Genomic DNA, 20,821 nt, shown 5'->3' with positions numbered 1-20,821 from the left:
AAGAGGGAACTAGCATGACTCCCCATAACTCTGCCTCCACTGGTGCTAGCTGAGGTGCTAAAAGCTGCAAGCACCCCAATGCACCAAAGCACAGCAAGAAAGTTCCTGGGAGAACCCAACCTATGTCTTTAGGAATTGGGGATGTACATAAATGAAGAGGCTTGTGTGCATTTTCTGTCTGGAGAAATCTGACCACGGAGACTGGCTGGAGTGGCCCTTATAGCAGGAAGAGATGCAGCCAGCTCACCACTGGTTTGCTGGCATGGACAGGAAAGTCCCATGGGGAGTAGGGGACACAGGGAAATTGTCCAGAGAGTGCCTTGCTATGGTAGTGCAGGGTGGAGATCATGCAGAGAGCTTCCCAAGAACCCACAGATGTGCCCATGAAAGAGCCAGAGCTTGGCACCTGTCAGCCAAGGGCACCTGTCACACAGGGCTTAACCATTTTCCCCCTAACACCTCTCCCCCAACCCTGATGTGGAGGAGCCACAGCAGAAAAGGAAGGTCAGAAAATCAGACCACACCCCACTCTCCCTAGTACATGATCTTGAGCCAGGGGACAGGCCTGTGGAGGGAGAGGAGGGGTATTAAATTGGATACGAGGTTGATTAAACTGGATGAGGTTTTGATTTGGACAGAACCAGACTTTTTAGTGCCTGGAAATTGGTCTTAATTACAGAAACGAAACTGTTCTTGTGACTAACGGCGATGGGCAAGCCAAGGACTCTGCTTGAGATGCCATTAAGGGTGGAGAAGAGAAATTCACCATAATATGGTTGAAGGCAGTGAGAGGAGAAAAATAGAGCTGTTTCCTGATTGTTCCTCTTCAGACTCAGCCCATTCAATAAATCAGTTAAACAGGTAAACAAACAATTTCAACTACTCTAGAGCAATGAAGGTGAAACAGGGTGAGGTATTAGAAAGTGATGACCTGGGAGTGGGAAGACTGCTCTAGGTTGGGGGGTCAGGGATGGCCTCTCCAGGGGGTGATGTTTGAGCTGAGAGGTGAAGTGATGAGCGTGTCCTGTAAAACATCCTGGAGATGAGTGTTTCAGGGAGAGGGAAGTGGGCATTAACTTAGCCTGTTCAAGGAGTAGAGAGGGGGCCAATGCAGCTGCAGTGTGGTGAGTGCCCCAGCAAGAGGTGAGATAGATCAGAGAGGGGGCCAGTCCTGCAGGGCTTTGGAGGCCAAGGTCGGGAGTTGCGGCTGTTTTTCAACATTAGACTGGGTCTGTCCTTTGTGTGGTGTGGGTCCTTATAAACTGGTGCCTTCCTGCCTGCTCGGTCCCTCTGCCTCTCCAGGAAGCAGTAGGCTGCAGAAATGCAGGGGCGGGGTGGGGTGCTTGGGGGAGGCAGCCATGGTTGCCAGGTCTTTAGACTTTAGGGCAGGGGACCATGGTGTGAGTGATGAGCTGACTGTTGGGTGGCCGTTGGCATTCTAGCGCCCCCGCCCTCTCCCTGCCAACACAGGAAGATGTGAGCACACTCACTGCATCGATCAGAAGCTCACTGAATCCCGAGGGAGTGAGAGGCTGGATGGGAATCTAGGAAATGGATCTGAGCCGCAGGCTGGAGGACTGGATTTCATTCACTTCTTGGACACACGCTGTCTCCTTGAGTGACCTTATTCCAGATCCTCCACGTTTATTCCCCTGTGGAGAAGACACCTCTTGTAGGATCCGCCGCCATCAATGCGTCAGGCCTAGGCTCGATCCTGACGCAGCAGGAAGGGGATTAAGATCAAGGAGCTAAGGCGGCTGGCAGCGACAGGTCTCTGCCGGCCGCAGGATAGCCAAGGACGCGGCCTAGTCCACTAGAGGGCGCGCGCCCCCCAGGGGACCTTCCAGCGCTCCCGCGTCCCACGGCGGCGGAGGCAGGCGAACTGCCCCGTGCTGTCCCAGCTCTAGCCGCACCCCCGGCCGACGCCCCCAGTGGCTCGGGCGGGAAGCGAAGGGCCCGGGGCCCGGCCTTTGGGTCCTGTCTCTGTCATGCCGTTCTTCGTACCTCTCCTGACCTCCTTCAGACCTTCGAGGCTGCAGCCTTGGTCATCGAACAGGGAGTTTGTCCCTGAGGTTAGGGGCGGGAGATAAACTCTGGACAGGTCAGCAGTTCAGTTTGCCCAGGACAAGAGAAAGGTGGCTTGGGTGCCCCTGTCCCGGCAGGCGTCACCTCGCCTACTAGCCCTCGGGCCGGCCCTGCGTCGCCCCCAGCTCCTCACGGGTTAACACCCCTCGCCGCCCGCTCGCTTCCCAGTGCCAAAGTGGGTGTTGCTGGAATTCCTCTCTCCCTCTCCCGTAATGAGGGGGCTGAGCTGTCCCTCCGAGGAGGGGGCACGGTGTGGATAAAAGAGACGAAAAATCAGGGGGAGGTTTCCAAAAATAAAACCCTCCGGTTCCCATTCAGAAGGCTGCAGTGACGGGGAGAAGGCGCGGCGGTGCGACAGCGGTGCCCACCCAGCTAGAGACAGAGCGCGACCGCCGGGCTCATTGCGCGCAGCCCCGGGCCGCTCCCGCAGCCTGGCCCTCGCTCCACGGAGAGGCTGGCCCGCAGTCTGATTCGGGGCCCCCTAGACGGGGAGATGCGGGCCACCGAGAGGGGACCGGAGCGCAGCCAGAGGGCGGCCGGGCGCACAGACTGCGAGCCCCGGGGCAGTTACCCGCGCGCGCCGCTTTCCGGGCGCCCCGGCGCCATGAGGCCCCCAACCACCACCCGCTGCCCCGGGCGCGTCCTTCGGAACCCCTGGAGGAGCTTCTTGCCTCTCACGCTGGCTCTCTTCGTGGGCATGGGTCATGCTCAGAGGGACCCGTTGGGCAGATACGAGCCGGCTGGAAGGGACGCGAGTCGGCTGCGGCGCCCCGGGGGCAGCCACCCCGCAGCGGCTACAGCCAAGGTGTACAGTCTGTTCCGGGAGCAGAACGTGCCCGTCCCGGCTTTGCCGCCCGCGGAGCGGACCCAACCTGGCTGGGGGAGCCCCAGCAGGCCCGCCGAGGCGGAGGCCAGGAGGCCTCCCCGCGCGCAGCAGCCGCGGCGAGTCCAGCCACCTGCGCAGACCTGGAGAAGCCGGCCCCTGCGCCAGCAGCAGTCCGCACCCCGGGCCCAGGCCCCCCCGGCTCTCCCGCGCCTCGGGACCGCGCAGCGGCCGCGGGCTGCGCGAGGGCGGCTAACGGGGTGAGCACTGGAGAGGGAAGCATGGGGGCTGGGGGAGCGAGGGCCGGTCTCCCGTACGCTCGTTCGTGGAGGTATGTGCTTGCCAGTAGAGGAGAGGGCGCCGGGCTCTGCCTTTCGTCCCTCTGTCCTCAGTACTGCGGAGGAACAGACCGAGGTCCCGGAGCTGGGGCTCCATCTGACCCACTCTCAAAGAGTTGAGAGGAAAGAGAAACACCATCCACACCCTTTCGTACCAGCTCGCCCAGACCCGACGTTAATCCTTTCCCGAGGCGCCAGGGCATTCGCCCGCTCTCCTACCTCCCGCCTCCAGCCGGTGCCTGCTGACGCCCGTAGCGGTGCGGGGATCTGAAAGGGATCGGGGAGAGGGCAGCGCGGTGGGCGTTCCACGCGCTTGAGGCCCAGGGGAAGCTGAGCGGGCTTAGAGCGCGGGTAGGTGGAGGACGTCGGGGGCTCCAGAGCGCGAGGGCAGATGCATCTCCAGGAAGGAGGCTGGCAGCAAAGCCTGCGCGGGGGAACGAGTCTGTGGGTTGCAGCAGAGGTCGGCCTGGGCCCGCGGATGGCTGGACGTGGAAGTGGGCGTGGGATCGGGGGCACTTTGGGCAGGAAGCCTGCTCGCGATGGGGCTGTGGCACTGTGGGTCCGTGGGGGAGTGGGTCTGTGTGTGCCCCTATGCAGCTAGGTGTCAGCGCGACTCGCGCACTTTGCAGGGCTCAGTCTCCCCCCTACCAGCTGCTTGCCGGGGGCTCCCTCGCAGCGTGGGAGGGGCTCCCCAGTAACCCCCGGCCCCGCTGAAGATCCTCATGGCTGCGGGAGGCTCAGTCTTGCCTGAGTATGACAGGTGTCTCCAGAATGGAGGGCACTGGAGGCCCGGGCAGTGTGGGGATGCGTGGGGACACCATCGGGGAGGCTGGGAAGGAACCTGGAAGCCCTTCTCGGCTTGGGCCCTATCTGCCAGTTGGGTTCAGTCCCCTGGCTCATAGCGTGAAGGACACTGCAACCCCTGTTCTACTCCCGAGGATGTTCTTACTGCCTCTCCACTCACTATTTTCCTAGGCTGCAGCACTCTTCTGTATTTCTCTGCTTAGAGAGACCTTCCTGACTACTCCTGCCCCACCCTCTCTCTTCCTTCACCCTGCTCTACGTTTCTTCATAGCACTTATTCCCATTGGACATATTATGTTTCTGTTTCTGCGTTTATGGTCTGGTCTCCCAGCCCACGCTAATGTAAGCTCTATGAAAAGAGAGGCTTTGTTTTGCGCATTGCTGTGTCACCAGTGCCTAGAACAGTGCTCGTATATTGTTGCTGCTTGTTAAGTATCTGTTGAGCGAGTGAATGAATTCCCCGCTGCCCTTGGAAGGCCCAGCTTAAGGCAGACAGAGTAGACCCGAGCACTGCCAAGTCGCTTACACAGAGGATCAGTCAGCGGGTGGTAATGGCCTGTGCAAGTGAATACATACTTCTTGAGAGCAAGTGTGCAGGGCCTGGGATAGGGGATGCAGCCCCGAGACTAAAGGCATTGTTCCTGCCGGGAGGGCAACTCAATTACTTCAAATGGAATTGGAGAAATGAACAGATGGGCCCTGGTGAACATGCTTTCTAGTACCAGAAGCTTCATGCTAAGCATAAAGGAATGGACGGTTGTGGCTGACGAGCCTGGAGGAGAAGGAGGCCCTGGGGTTCGATGGGCAGCATGCGGGGAAGCGGAGGGGAAGTGGCAGGAGTGGGGTCCTGAGTTGTGGCACTGCCCAAAGACAAGGGCTTTTCACTGTTGGCACTGGCCTAGGGGCAGGACTGCACCCTGGTGCAGGGGAGCCACAGGGCTGAGGCTGGAGGCATAGGTTGAGCCAGATCATGGAGGAGCTTATACTGTCAGCATTCCGGTGGGAGTTGGGGGGAGATGGGATAGTGGAGTGGGGGTGGGAGGGTGCACTCTTCGCAGTTGTGAAATGAGGCGGTGATGAGCAAAGCAGATTGTCACCATGATAAGGCTGGTAGATGTACACGGGTGTGTAAGGACCTGGGCTGGGTGCCACCCACAATCACTTGCCATATACAGGTGCACACATCACATCACATGCTGGGGTGGCTCCTCCCCCAGATTATTTTCTGCAGCTTTGATAAAGGGTGGGTTCCTCTGGCACTGCAGCTAGCCACTCCAAGTCATCTGGGGAGGGGCTGAGTGGCAATCTTGTCCATTGGCTTCCTCTCCCCAAGTCCATTCTAGCTCATGGCTTCTGGCCAGGCTGGCCTCTCTGGCAGTTGCCGTGTGAATTGCTCAGGGCCAAGGACTAAGTGCCACCTGCTGGTAAAGCTTGGAATTGCATCACCACTACTGGGGATTCTTCATTCAACAAACGTTTGGAAGGTCTCCTATATGCCCGGCACTTTGCTGGACCATGGGGATACAGCAGTGGCCAAGACAGCCTCTGTCTCCGTGGAACTTGCAATGTAGTGGGGTTTTATTGCACATAATGAAGATTTTAAGTGTGCGCCAGGCACAGTGCTAGGTGTCTGGGACACAGTGTAACCAGAGCAGAAAATTCTTGCACTATTGAAATTCACAGTCCACAGGGGACTTTTTAAGCCATTGTTCCCCAGCATTCAGTGTTTCTTAAGCTTAGCCTCACAGCATACCACCTTAATAATATTTTCCTCTATCTTTTCCTCCTTGTTCTATTATTTTCTTAAATTTCTAAACTGTTAAAATAACAGGATTTTTTGTTTTATTTATTTTTAAGTATTTTATATTATGAAGTTTTATACAAACCTACAAAAAGTATTGGAAATAATACAACTAACAATCCAGCTTTTTCAAACCTTAATATTTGGGCCTATTTTGCTTCTGATTTTTTTAGTCGAAATATCGTCTATAAATTTGTCTCCCTCTCTCCCCAGAGTTAACCACTACCTTGAATTTACCCGTGATTCCAATCTATGTTTTTATAGATGCATGCATCCATAACATACACAATATTGTTTTGCATATTTTAAACTTAGATAAGTGGTGCTATGCTGCATTATCCCGCTAAAATTTGCTTTTCCAATCCTCATTAGATGTTTGAAATTTAACTACATTAATATAATCAGCCCAAGTTTATTCATTTTAATTGTTGGTCATTATGTCATTGAATATACCACAGTTTATTTATCCATCCTTCTGTTTTGGGACACTTAGATTAGTTACATATTTTGGTATTACAAACAGTGCTTGGCATTTTTCTACATAAATAAATCCATTTTCAAGGACACTTTGTATCACTATCATAAGCTGAAAATAGTACCACTTGTCATAAAGAGAAAACTATAGGAAAACCGAAATGAAAACAAAATGTTCTCAAAGTCTAGTCAAATACCATTATCATAGGAAGTTCAGCCCTGTAGTTCTTCCTATTGGAAATGGCAATTGGCAAGGGCTGGAGAGAGAACCTGGCATGAAGACCCAACCTCTGACAGAGATTTTATCCCACTGGTCTAATCAGACTAGAACGATCACTAAAAAGGGAATCACTTTCTCGCTGTGTGATTCAGCACTGCTGCATGTTGTGATTACGGAAACGTCACACTCCCTTTCCTACCAGAAGTGTGTTGGGAAACATTGGATTAAATGAAACAAAGAGGTATTAAAAGTACACCACATGTCAGGCACTATGTTAGACTCTAGGGGCACAAAGAGGAATAAGAAAGAACCCTCAAGGTACTCAAGACAGAGACATACACCAACAGCCTGAGGTAATCAGTGCTAAATGGTGTGGCGGCTGGAGAATGGGGAAGGCTGGGTTGATGTCAGGGGAGGTTTTACACAAAGGAGGTGACATTTGATCTGGAAGTCTTGGAGCGTGCCACGGATCTCAGTCGGCAAAGAAGAGAGGGAAGGCAGTCTAGGCAGAGAGAGCACCTTAAGCAAAGTCATCAAAACGTGCCCACATACAGTGCAGCTGGGGGACAACAAACTTCGTATATTTGGAGGATCATAGTTTTGGTTGTAGGTGGCCATGGAGATAAGGGGGGAAGGGGGGCAATTAGACTCCACAGGCAGGAGGGGTCCGGTTGGCTTTGTAGAGGCCAGTGGAGAGCCTTGAGGCGTCTATAACAAAGGACCAGTATGACCAGATTTGTTCCAGGTGGAACAGCAGCTGTCCTAGGCTGTTAGCCAGATGGGTTGGGCAATGATGCTGGATACTGGGCTAATGTTTGCTGAGTGGTGTGGCTTGGAAGGCTGGGCTTACATAATCTCTGAGTCGTATCTTCCAGAGACTCAGAGCCACTGAGTCATTGGCCCCAGCTAGTCAGGCTCATTTGCTCTCTCCAGCTAGCCAGAGCCCACGGAATGGTCATCTCCCATCAGGTACCTCCCTGAGCCTGTACCCAAGACTCTGGCTGGGCTCCTGTATCCCTCTCGAGGGCCTGCTTCGCCAAGCCCTGCCCCCCTTCTTGACAGCTTTGATTCTGACCAGTTCTCACTGTGGCCCTGACGGCCTTGAGGGCTCTACCGTGGTCAGGCAGGGCATGCCAAGCTGCTGCCTTCCTACAGTCAGCTCCATAGCCATTCTGAAGGCATCTAGGGTACCAGCAGGCTCAGGGGGGCCTCCTTTAGCTGGGCTCCACACCATGACCTCTCAGCCAGGTGGGCCCCTCAGTCCGTGCTCTCTGGACTCCCACAGACCCTAGTTTTTAGAAAACTCCCAGGGCGTGCTGTCTGCTTCCTTCTCAAAGATCTCTCAGGCCTCTAACAGGACTTGCCACCACCAGAGGGGGTAATGATGACTCACCAATGGGTGGGTAGTCCCCCCTCCCGCCAAGGCACACACTCAGAAGCCCTGGCTGTGAGGACCAGCCCCTTCCCCAGAACCCAGTGACTTGGGCCCTGATGGGGAAGAGGCCTTCGGGAACCAGGAAGCCGAGGAAGGCAGCGGTCCAGAGGGGCTTCGAGGTGGCTGAAATGGCACAGCCCTTGGGTGGGAGGACATTCTGGGGCCTCCCTGGGAGGCAGCTCCCCACAGCTTTGGGCCAAAGGGCCAGGAATGGGCCTTAGCTTTTTCAAGTGGCAGGAATTTATTTTGAATGTTTCGTAAGGTTTCAAAAACCACACAAGCTTTGGGGGCCACACAAATGTCAAACAAACTCCTAAGTGGGACCACATGCTCACCATGCCGGCCACGAAGGTCACAGGAAGGGCCCCCTGGTCTGTCCTTCACCCCATTCTTGGGCTCTGTACCTCTGCTGCCCCGCTCACCCTGAGCTTCAGCGAGTGCTCAGTAGACAATTTCTGATGGTAATGATGGGGTCTGTGAAGCAGAGCCAGGCCCAGCCTGAGCTGAGAAGTCAGGGCCCCAGAGGTCTTCTCCAGATAGAGCCCTTCTCGGGAAGTCACCTCTGTCCGGGCATTTGGGTCTCTAGATTGACAGGGTGGGTGAAGGATACTGGTGCTGCAGGGGCCTCACTCAACACCTGAGGGCAGAGTTTGGGTGAGTTAGGTGAGTGGCCCTGGTGGCAACTGCTGGTCAGTGTCTCCTGCAGGTGTCTCGGTGCCAGCACCAAGGAGTAGCTGGGGCAAGGGCTATCTCCCACCAAGTAAGTTCCATCAGCCTGCCCAAATAAAAAGTGTGCTCACCATGCAGAGCAGCTTACCCCGAGTCCCCAGCCCCATCTTCCTACCAGCTTACCACTTCCTCAGCTCCTCTTAAAGAGAAATTCTGGAGCTCCGGCTCCTTCTGTCCCAGCCAGTGCTCCGTCTGACTGTGCACCAGCCTGCCAGAGGGCTAAGACTCCTCCCAGTGTGCATGTGTTGGCAGGTGATGCATATATATGTCCTTAAGGCTGTTTTGGGTATGTTTTCCAGCTTCCCTTGGATTATCAGCATTTGTTGGCAAGGACCATGGTGATAATTTTTTGGTGAGAGGCCATGTGGAGTTGGAGCATGACTTAGAGTTGGGTCAACTGGGGTTTGAATCTGGCTCTGGCATTTACTTATTGTTTAGTCTTGGAAAGTGACTGAGCCACTCTGAACTTGCTTTTTGATCATCTTCGTGATCCCTGTGCCAGTGTGTCAGGGGCTATATATCCTATCTCATTTAATCCTCACAACAACATTAAGCAGGTATTATTATCTCCATTGTACAGATGAAAAGAATGAGGCTTCCCAAGCTCATGCAGAGAATGGCAGAGTCAGGATTCAATCTTAGATGTGAAGGATCCCAAAGCGCCCGCCCATGGGCCATGCGGCCTCCCTAGAAAAGGGGGACAGTGCCCGCCCTGACAGAGATCCCCCAGGCCCTGCCTGTAGAGGGTGGGACCATCAGTAGGGCTCTGTGAATAGTCCCGCTCTGAGCACCCTAAGCTGACCCTGTTATGGTGACCCCGCAGGAGGAATGTCTGCGGGGGACAGTGCTGCCCAGGATGGACAACAGCAAATAGTACCAACCACTGTATCAAACGTGAGTGCCTCCACCGCATCCACCCTCTCCCTCTCTCTTCCTTGAGCTGGGCGGGGCATGGGGACTCCAGAATCTGTGCGGGGAGCACAAGTCTCTTCCCCAATCTGCCTCCTGAGCAGGTACCCCTCTCCAGGGGGGAGGCAGTGGAAGAGAGGAGATTGAAAAATGCCTCCAGGGCATTCCCTGGTGGTCTGGTGGTTAGGACTGACGCTTTCATTGCCAAGGACCTGGGTTCAATCCCTGGTTGGGGAACTAAGATCCCACAAGCTGCATGCATGGCGAAAGAAAAAAAAGGCTCCAACTGAGGATGACTTTTCAAATAAAATCCCTGCTCTTGTTTGTAAAGCTTCCTGTATTCCCCACCTGCTGCTCCACTGTATTGGGGCTCCTCCCCAACTTCCCCTGTGGTGCTCACATACCCCTGTGGTCTGCGGAACACACCTGGCCCCAGAGCCTCTGCATCGCACATTCCTGGGGGGACCACTCCCAGCGCCGTGCTAGGGGAGTCCACCTCTGCTCTGGCCCGTGGCCCCTGGCAGGCATCCTACCAGGACGGTCAGATAAGGCTTTGATCCTGTGTCTGGAGTAGTCTTCCTTTCAACCACTCCAAAGCCTGGCAGTCTGGCCCAGATGAGAAAAAAGAGGGTAGTCATCTTAGTTATGTGGAGACCAAGGAGTGAGGTAGGAAGAGCCAGGCTCTGTGCCCTAGCCTCCACGGATGGCGCCCTCGGAGGAGGTGACAGCAACACGAGAGCCAGTAGCTATGCAGCACTCGCTCTGTGCAAGACTCACTTCACACGTCCTGTGGGGCGGGGAGAGCCACTCGCCTTTTGGCAGGTGAGGAAACTGGGGCACAGACAAGTCACGTGATCAAGGTCACATGGCCTAGAAATGGCAGGATATGAACTCAGGTAACCTGACTCTAGGGTCCCTCTTCTTGTTTTTTTTGCGGTACGCGGGCCTCTCACTGTTGTGGCCTCTCCCGTTGCGGAGCACAGGCTCCGGACGCGCAGGCGCGGCGGCCACGGCTCATGGGCCCAGCCTCTCCGCGGCATGTGGGATCCTCCCGGACCGGGGCACGAACCCGCGTCCCCTGCATCGGCAGGCGGACCCCCAACCACTGCGCCACCAGGGAAGCGCAAGGGTCCCTATTCTTGATCTCCACACTCTGCTGCCAGATATCTTACCTCATTTTCCTGGACCTCACTTTCTGCATCTGTGAACTGGGGATGGCCGTGTACTACTGTTTCCTTTTTCACTCCTCCTCTTCCTCCTGTTACTACTACCACCATCACCTCTACCATCACCACTACGACTACGACCTCTACTACCATCACTACCGCTACAGCTGCTGCTGCTCCACTGCTACCACCATTACTACTGTAATGACGACTACTACTAGCTAACAGCTGAGGATTGACTGTGTGCCCAACACTGTGCTAAGCTCTTCACATGCATCATCTTAGTTGTCTCCCAATCCTATAACATGAGTATTTACTGATCATCTATCCTACTTATAGTCGAGGAAACTGAGGCTCAGTTTGGTTAGGAAATGTGCCCGAGGAGACAGTAGTACTCCGAGTCCTGGAGCTGAGGCCTGGGGTGGGATTTGGGGCTGGAGATGAAGAGGAGAGCCCATAAGTTCCATTGAGCTTAGCAGAGAGTGTTGCTGAGGTTTGAGCTGAAGTTGGGGGAGGGTGGCTTCAGGGCAGGTGGGCTTCTCCACAGCTGCCCGAGGGGTCTGGGCATGGGCCTCGCTCTGGCCCTTCAGCCCTGAAGGTTCTCAGTTTCCTAACTTTCTCATGACTTTCCAGCATCATTCTCTGCCAATCTGGAGTTTCAACACTGGAAACTCGAGGTTGGGTGAGTCTGCAGATTGTCAGAATTGACGTGTGTGTGCACCCTCGTGCCCTGATCTGGGGGTGCTGCTCCAGCCTGCTGTCAGTATCCACTCCACCCCGGGGGGCCTCAGCCCCATTGTTTCTCTCCCCGGCCCTCCGCTGCTCCCCTGGTCATACCTGTGACCCTGGCACACAGGCTGTCAGCGCTCCTGGAGGAATTGCCACTGGGCGTTAGCCTTTCCCACCCGAAATTGGCTTGCCCACTGAAGGTCTGTGTGCTAATTAGCTGGGCCCAGCGCTGTTTGCTTGTTGCTATTTTGCTGCTAATGAGCCTGATGAGAACCACGTGGGCAGTGGGGTGTTGGCCCTGGATGGCTAGGTCCGGAGCTCTGTCAAATATGGGGCTCTTGGTTCCACACCCTGTCAGCTGGCTCTCCTGCTTCCCCTGTGGTTTGCGTCTCCCTATCCCCTCCCCACAGCTGCCCTTCTGGCTGGAGCAGAGGCTGCCAACGCCGGGGAATGCTCATGACTCTGGCCTAGTGGTTTCCCACATGTGGGGTGCCTCTCCTGGCCTGGCCGCGGGGGGTGGGTGGTGACAGGGAGGGGTGTGTGACATCCCCCCAACTGCCAAGAATAAAGTCTAGCCCGAGAACAGTGTGGGGACTCAATCCATCCCCTGGCCTCTCCCAGATATCTGTAGGTCCAACCCACTGCCCCTGCATAGCGAGTGATGGCCTTTGTCCCCTGGACCACGCCCGACTCCCACGTGCCCCCTCTCACAGACTCCTAGGTTGCTGTAACATACCAGCCATCTCCTTGGCAGGCCCCTTTCTTCATCCCTGTCCAGTCACTGGACCTTGGGGACCCACTGTGTCTGCAGGTGTCCACTGCTAGAAGCCCAGCTGCTCTCTGCACCCTGGAGGGGTCTGGAGCTGTGCCCCCATCTCCTCCTCTGGTCTTGGTATCTGCCTTTCCTTCTGTGGCTTTGCCAGCTCTGCCACACAATTTGTGTGTTTATGTGTTTGTGGAGGCAGCTGACTGGGGCCTGCCAGCCCGCTCAGCTGAGGGGAAGCAATGTAGGGTGTGGGGTGCCGGGCTCCTGTTTACAGTTAGGCTTTTGGAAGACTGTCCAGTCTTCCCAGATTGGCTCGCCCCAATGCACACACAGCCTTTGGGAGGCTTCTGAAGGCTTACACTGGGGAAGAGGATTTGAAGAATTCTTTGGCTTCTCATTTTATCTCAGCTTAGATGCAGGGGGGCTGGGGCTGTTCTGGGGAGAAGGCTATTGAGGAGGGGGCTAGGTGGATTACCATCTTCCCCTCCCCCCCAGCAGTAAGGCTCCAAGTTCAGAGCATGTGCCTTAGATTCTGGTGCCAGATTCAAAGAGTCATGGATTTGAACCCCAGCTCTGTGTCCTCAGGCAAGTGCCTGGCCCTCTTCCAGCCACAGTGCCTCACCTGTTGAGTATAACAATCTTTACAGAGCTGTTTTTGAGAATTAATAATAATAACACACGGTAGCTCTTACAGTGTGTTCTGTGTGTCAGAACTTTATTATTAATTTCTCATCCTCAGAGCAACCCTGTAAACTAGATTTGATCTTTATCCCCATTTACAGATGAGGTTAACTATTTGTCCAAGTCATGCAGCTGGCAATCAGTAGAGCCTGGGTGTGAATCCAGGTAGCCTGCTCCAGAGGATAGGGCTTAACACCGTGCTCCTGGGAAACGAGCATGTGTGTGTAGAGAGCCTGGAACATGGTAAGTTTAGTTGTTATTTTAACCTAGATCCAGGAGGCTGTGCTGCCTGACTGGGTTTAAATGCCGACTCCATCACTTAGCTACAGGACCCTGGGCAAGATGCTTAAGCTTTCTGTGCCTCAGTTTATTTTCCTGTGAAATATGACTAATATTAGTCCCTGCCTCAGAGAATTCTAAGGAACAAATGAGATAACTTAGGGCAAGTGTTTAGTTCAAGGCCTGGCACGTCTGTGTGTTCTGTACATGTCTGGCCTTGATGTTGCAAGCAGGGACTGTGTCTAACAGCCCACAACATGCAGCACAGTGGCAAGTGTTCACTGGATACAAGGTAAAGGCTCAACAAGAATGTACTGAATAACACAGGGCCTTTCCCAGGCCTGTGCAGAGAAGTCCCCTTCTGCTGCCCCGGATTCATCAGCCCTTTTGGAAAACTCCCCACGTTGCTCAGGAGACCCTGGAATGGCCTAGGCATTTGTGCTTGCCTTTTAGTCCCAAGCCTGTGTGCGCATGGGACCATTAGAACCACATGCCTCTGGGCCACATCTCAGTGATGTGAAGACCCTCATCCCTCCTGATCTGGGCTTCTCCTGGGCTTCCCTGAGGGAGTTCCCCTGGCCCACCCATCCCAGCCCTGTAAATGACCCCATACCAAAGGGCAAGGCTATAGCCACCCAACTTTGGAGCCAGAATCCCTGAGTTCAAACCCTTGCTCCATCACTTACTAGCATGGTGATCTCAGGCACATTGCTGGACTGCTCTAAGCCTCAGTTTCTCCGCATGTCAAATGAGGATCAGAATAGTACCTGTAGTAGTTCTAAGAATCTACAGAGGAGATGTATGCAAAGAAATCGACCTCATAATGGTAAGTGCTGAACAAATGTTGGGGAAAAGGGTCAGGTCAGGGGTGGGATTTGCAGGGTCTTTACTGACTGGTTAGGAACTGCCAGGAGCCAGAGGCTTGAGTCTACATATGGCTCATCTCTGGATGAACCATCCGATGAAACTCAGTAGTTGGTGGGAGTGGTGGAGAGGAAAGTGGAAGGTGTTAAGGGGAATAATCACATGACTTCAGTGGAGACCCAACTAACAGGAAGGGTACAGACCTAGCAAGAGACACTGCCCATCTCTCTCCTGACCATGTAGAGGTTAGATCTTCCTGGTAAGCAGGTGTACGCCCCCAAGGCTTTTTGCTTAAAGGAGTATTTAGGAGATGCTTTTATCCAGGGGGTCCTGAAGCCAGGGGCTGTATCCTGTTGATACCAGCAGAGTGCCTATTTGATACATGTTTGTTAAAAGACTGAGTGGGTGAATGATTTCACAGGTGACCTGGAGGTTTTCTTCTGCCATCCTCAGCTGCCTCTTCTCACCTCCTTGGCTGGCTTCTCCTTTTCTACCTAACACCTTTTTTTTTTTTTTAAAGCCAAGTTCTTTTTTTTTCCTTTAATTTTATTAAAAAATTTTTTTAAATTTATTTATTTATTTATTTTGGCTGTGTTGCGTCTTCGTTTCTGTGCGAGGGCTTTCTCTAGTTGCGGTGAAGACCCTCATCCCTCCTGATCTGGGCTTCTCCTGGGCTTCCCTGAGGGAGTTCCCCTGGCCCACCCATCCCAGCCCTGTAAATGACCCCATACCAAAGGGCAAGGCTATAGCCACCCAACTTTGGAGCCAGAATCCCTGAGTTCAAACCCTTGCTCCATCACTTACTAGCATGGTGATCTCAGGCACATTGCTGGACTGCTCTAAGCCTCAGTTTCTCCGCATGTCAAATGAGGATCAGAATAGTACCTGTAGTAGTTCTAAGAATCTACAGAGGAGATGTATGCAAAGAAATCGACCTCATAATGGTAAGTGCTGAACAAATGTTGGGGAAAAGGGTCAGGTCAGGGGTGGGATTTGCAGGGTCTTTACTGACTGGTTAGGAACTGCCAGGAGCCAGAGGCTTGAGTCTACATATGGCTCATCTCTGGATGAACCATCCGATGAAACTCAGTAGTTGGTGGGAGTGGTGGAGAGGAAAGTGGAAGGTGTTAAGGGGAATAATCACATGACTTCAGTGGAGACCCAACTAACAGGAAGGGTACAGACCTAGCAAGAGACACTGCCCATCTCTCTCCTGACCATGTAGAGGTTAGATCTTCCTGGTAAGCAGGTGTACGCCCCCAAGGCTTTTTGCTTAAAGGAGTATTTAGGAGATGCTTTTATCCAGGGGGTCCTGAAGCCAGGGGCTGTATCCTGTTGATACCAGCAGAGTGCCTATTTGATACATGTTTGTTAAAAGACTGAGTGGGTGAATGATTTCACAGGTGACCTGGAGGTTTTCTTCTGCCATCCTCAGCTGCCTCTTCTCCCCTCCTTGGCTGGCTTCTCCTTTTCTACCTAACACCTTTTTTTTTTTTTTAAAGCCAAGTTCTTTTTTTTTCCTTTAATTTTATTAAAAAATTTTTTTAAATTTATTTATTTATTTATTTTGGCTGTGTTGCGTCTTCGTTTCTGTGCGAGGGCTTTCTCTAGTTGCGGTGAGCGGGGGCCACTCTTCATCGCGGTACGCGGGCCTCTCACTGTCGCGGCCTCTCTTGTTGTGGAGCACAAGCTCCAGACGCTCAGGCTCAGTAGTTGTGGCTCATGGGCCTAGTTGCTCTGTGGCATGTGGGATCTTCCCAGACCAGGGTTCGAACCCGTGTCCCCTGCATTGGCAGGCAGATTCTCAACCACTGCACCACCAGGGAAGCCCTCTACCTAACATCTTGATGTTGGGCTGCCTCACGACTTTCCCCAGATCTTCTAAATCCCCCACACAAAGAGGGGGCCATATGAAGCAAGCATAGCATTAATCGCCCCCCCCCATTATTGAGTACCAGTAGACACTGTGCCAGACAATTAACACGCAACAATAAGAGCGGCAATGCTCACTCCGTGCCAGGGACCACGCTAAACCCTTCAACTCCCTTCACCCTGTGAGCGGCCATCACATCACTCTCTGTCCCGGCCCCTCCCGTGTCCCTGGCTACTGCTCCTCCTCCACCCGCTACTAAACACTGGGTTTCCCAGGACCGAGTTCTGGGTCCCCTTCTTTTCTTTCTCACTGCACTGCTCCTGGAATGATCTAATGCATTCCCATGGATGTAAACATCGTCTCTGGGCTGATGACACTCAGATTTATATACATCTTCAGCCAGACCTCTCCTCCAACCTCCAGGCTCCTCTCGTCCCGCCGCCTCCTCAACATCTGCTCTTGATGCCTCCCAGCCACCCCCATCCCAACTTGTCTCAAGCGAGTGCATCGTTTCCCTCCCTCTGAGCCAATATCCCTGCCCAGGTCTTACCCATCCTGTCAGAGGCATCTCCATCTATGTGAATGCTTAAGCCGGACCATTCAGGACACCTCCTCTTGCTCAGGCTTCTATCCAGCTCATCCCTGAACGCTGTTTGCTTTACTTCCTAAATCTCTTGAGAGTCTGTTTGCTTCCCACCCCCCACCCCCACCCCCACCCCTGCCGGCTGCTTCTCTAGTCCCGGGCACCAGCACGCTCTCCTGGGTGACTGCTGCAGCTGGCTGACTGCTCCCACTGTCCCCCTTACTCTCCAGCTCTTTCTCTGTAAATTAGATCATAACACATCCCTACTGAAACTTTCCTGTGGCGGTGTGTCCAGCCTCGTCTGTCAGCCCCTCACTCACCAGATCCAGCCTGGGTTCCTGGAATGTGCTGCCCCTGGGCTGTTGCACATGCTGCTCTCTCTGTTTGCTTTTCCTGTCTCTTTATGTGGCTGCTCCCTGTCTTCGTTTCCAGCTCCCCCTAACCGCTCTGTCTAGAGCTGCCCCCAGCAGCCTTGTTACTCTGGATCCCAGCCCCTGTATTGTTTCTTCCACCATTCATATCCCAATTTCTCTTGCTCTGCTTGTTTTTTTGCTTGTTTTATGAATTTCTCTAAGTTGGAGCCTTCATGAAGAAAAAGACACTGTCTGTCTTGCTTACCATCCTAAGCAAACAGTAAATGTTAGACGCACGACCACTTTCTAGACGCTGAGACTCGCAGAGGTGAAGGAACTTGCCTGAGGTCGTGGGGTTGGAATTCAAATGCAGGTCTCTTTGACTATAAGGCTGCTCTCTCCTCCACACTTCTGCCCCCGCCTTCACTGAGTTGTGAATGGCAATGGTGTATTCCTTCCCTCTCAACCTTCATGGGTCCTGGGCACAGAGCTGGTGTGGCTGCAGAAGGGCTTGGATGGCTCCGTGTCAGCCACAGAACTGTCTTGCATGCCCTGGAGCTGCTCCCCTGGAAAAGGCTGGGTCCCCGGGCTTGTCCCTGATGGGGGCTGCTCCAGGACCCCATCTTCTTTCATCTCCCCGGCCTCTCTGGCACTGAGGCCTTTAAATCCCTGCCTCCTCCCAGACAAAGCCCTCAGGGCTGTGATGGGGATGGACAGGTGACTCATCTGCTCTAGGGCAGGAGCTAGAGGCAAACCCAGGCCTCTGCCCTGGGCCACGAGCCCTGCCCAGTGGTCCCCTCCTCATGCCTGCTGGAGCCAGTGGGAATTGGGGCTTCTCTCTGCCCCAGCCCCTGGCCCCCAACTGGCCCAGTATCTCGGTGTTTGTTAATGCAATTAACAGGGCGGTCCATGCTGAGGGGCTCGGGCCAAGGTCTGACTCACAACCCTCCTTCCTCCCCTCTGGCCGCCAAACGGTAGAGGCCCTCTTGGCCTGCCAGACAGCATCTGCAGAGCGTGCGCAAGGGGCCAAGAACGGCATCTTTCTCTCATTAAAGGCTTTTATGTGAACACAACTGCTATTTTGGAGCAGGGCGCTTGGCCGGCCCCTGAGCCCCAGTGCTGTTTCCAGCCATCCTGAGCTGCGACCCCAGCACAGCTGTGGTGGGAATGGGCCGAATCCTTGAGGACCTGACTTCTCCCACAGCCTGTGGGCTCGGGGTTGAGGCCGGGGCTTGGGGGACACAGCCCCTGGGCAGAGCTTGGGTGTAGAGAGGATGAGTCCTCAGTGGATTCTGAGGGTGTGTGAAGGCCAATGAGGGATTTCCTGGCCTCGGGGAGCTCTGACATCAGGGTCCCCTTTCTGTGGAAACCAAAGGTCAAGGCTGTGGAGAAACAGCTCAGGGTCACAGGTAGACCCCCAGTTAAGTGAATTCCAAGGGCAAACTGAGGCCTCCAGGTAGGGGTCTAAGGTGAGGGGCAGGCCCAGGGAAGGGCAGCACTGAGGGTGGTGGGTGACCGTCCTGCCTAGAAACGCCTCTGGGTGTGGAAGGGACAGGGCCCCATCCTGAGGCAGGGATCAGGTACTCAGTGGGGAGGTCCTTAGCGTCCCACTGACACAGAGTTTAGGAAAGATGGAGCTTTAATCTGATGAGCAGCTGAGCCTCAGGTATGGGGGTGCTGGGTCCAGAGTCTAATCTGGAAGGTAGGTTCATCTCCCAGACAGGAGAGCCTGGTACTGGAGGCCTCGGAGGAGGGCACAGGCTTAAGGGGCCCACCCTAAAGTCGGTGCCTCACCTAATGGAATTGACGGAGGGAGAAGACATCTCTAGATCCCAGAGAGAGCTGATGACAAAAGCCCTACCTGGCTGGGGTGGAAGGAGGTAGAGAGGGGACGGGCTGTATTTAACACCTGAAGAGCAGCCCTGCCTCTGTACCACAGTGCTTGGGGCGTCTCTCTAACCAGGGCCTGCCTTGTCATTGCCTTTTCCTGGGAAAAAGGTCATGGCAGAGAAGTTCAGAAGCCCTCTTGCTTCTGCCACTAGGTGTGTGGTTTTTTTGTTTTTTAACTTAGCATTGATGTCCAATACAACTTTCTGTGGAAACTTTCTGTGGAAATGTTCTATACCTTGCCATCCAACATGGTAGCCGTGAGCCACATGTGGCTAGTGAGCCCTTGAAATGTGTTTAGTGCAACTGAGGAACTGAATTTTAAATTTTATTTAATCAATTTCCATTTCAACAGCCATATATAGCTCATGGCTACAGCATTAGACAGCATTGGACAGCACAGCTTTAGAGAGTACCAAGTACTTCCATGATCTCTGTTGAGACCCACACAACTCTTTGAGGCAGGAATTGTCCGACCCATTTTATGGATGAGACAGCTGAGGCACTGGTTGAGGCGTCTCAGTGAGAAGAGACGCGCCCAAGGTCACGCAGCTGGGATGTGGCTGAGCGGGGCGGGGGTCAAACCAAATCTTTCTGACTCCCGACACCATGTTCTTTTTGCTACCAAGTCTCTGGTCGCAAGGGCTCTGAGTGGATGGTAGGAGCAGCCTGCACGGCGGGAGCTGTTTCTAGGCTCTCCCCCAGGCCTGCCCATTCTGCATTTGGTCTCCTCCCAAAGGCAGGGGTTTTGTTTGGAAAATCTGAGCAAACCTCTGCTTGACTGTTTTGGAGCAGAGTGAAGGTAGAGGGGGCACAGCCAGGAGTGGGGGGTTGGGGAGAACGATGCCTTCTATTTCTTGTTTCAAAGTAATTTCGGGAGTTTTCTTTTTATTCCCCTGTCTTTTGGCATACTGCCACCTCCACAGAGCTGAACTCCCAAAGCTGAAACTTTCCACATGTCCAATCCTCAGTGAGAAAGAGGGTGCCAGGGGAGTGTGGAGAAGCCAGGGTTCAGGTGGAGCCCAAATTATGAATGGCTAAAGGCTGGCATTGGCGAGCGGGCACAGGGAGGCTGGAAGCAGCATCACCTTCGGGCTCTGAGGATGCCAGCCCCTGACAGGGAGGGGCTGGGTGTGTCCTCGATGGCTAAACACAGACCGCGTGGCATCATGCTTGATGACCTCTCACCAGTCATCAATCACCGAAGACTCATTAAAGCCATATACCCCATCCTGTGTTGATTTCTCAAGTATAAGGCATGACCTCTGCCCTTGTGGGAAAATGGGAGGAATGAGGCTCCAAGAGCAAAACGTGAAGACTGCCCAGGCTGCCATAGTTGGGATTTTCTCTCTTAAAATTCTCACAGCATGAAATTGCCCCTCCGGGGGGGCCTCGGCATTTCCTTCCTTGCTTTACGCAATAGCCCCTGCCATGGGGCGATTCTGCGATGGCTGATCCCCTTTCTGATACTGCAGTTTTGAAATCTGTGCTCCTTTGACCTAGGAATATTTTGCTTCAGTTTCGTTTAAACGAAAGGCACATGACCACTATCGCCCCCCTCCTTCCCAAAGGGTTCCAAACTTTTGGATTTCATGCACCAGTAAATATCCCCAAACATCTTAGGTACCAAAGTACAATAGCCAGCTTTTTCTTTTGCTAAGTGAGGATATTAGAAAAACAAATTAGCATTTGCCATCACCTTTAATTTTAAAAGAACATTTTAACACCAAAAAAGTAATAAAATAATAATCTCAAAATAAAAAACACTTTTTAAGTGGGAAAAAATAGCATTACAAGAAACACAGAAAACTGTTTTTATTTTTCTTGTTTCACGGCAGACCAGTAAACACTGTCCTAAGAATGGCGCCTTTCATAGATAGGCACTTGGAGCCACCATTTGGGACCATTTGCGGGGTGGCTTTTGGGGGAGTGGAGAGAGGGGAGAGGAGTTTATGCTCCAATCCCATAATGCAGATGCTTGGCTCAGAACAAAACGCTTGAACACTGTAGTGAGGAAATCAC

The 20,821-nt window shown here is 53.5% G+C and overlaps 1 protein-coding gene across 1 annotated transcript in view; it reads left to right on the top strand.

Annotated features, from left to right (window-relative positions):
• Positions 1-2,689: 2,689 nt before the first annotated feature.
• Positions 2,690-20,821, top strand: part of LTBP2 (latent transforming growth factor beta binding protein 2) — a 99,941-nt gene continuing 81,809 nt past the window's right edge. Inside the window, exons 1-2 of the mRNA XM_007459734.1 lie at positions 2,690-3,168; positions 9,533-9,603. Of these exons, the coding sequence (XP_007459796.1) occupies positions 2,690-3,168; positions 9,533-9,603 (550 nt within the window). The remainder of the gene's footprint in view (positions 3,169-9,532; positions 9,604-20,821) is intronic.

Source organism: Lipotes vexillifer, unplaced genomic scaffold (assembly GCF_000442215.2).
Source record: "Lipotes vexillifer unplaced genomic scaffold, Lipotes_vexillifer_v1.1 scaffold39, whole genome shotgun sequence".
Lineage (NCBI taxonomy): Eukaryota > Metazoa > Chordata > Mammalia > Artiodactyla > Lipotidae > Lipotes > Lipotes vexillifer.
Note: the sequence above shows the minus strand (reverse complement) of the source record. Positions and strands in the feature narration are given on the sequence as shown.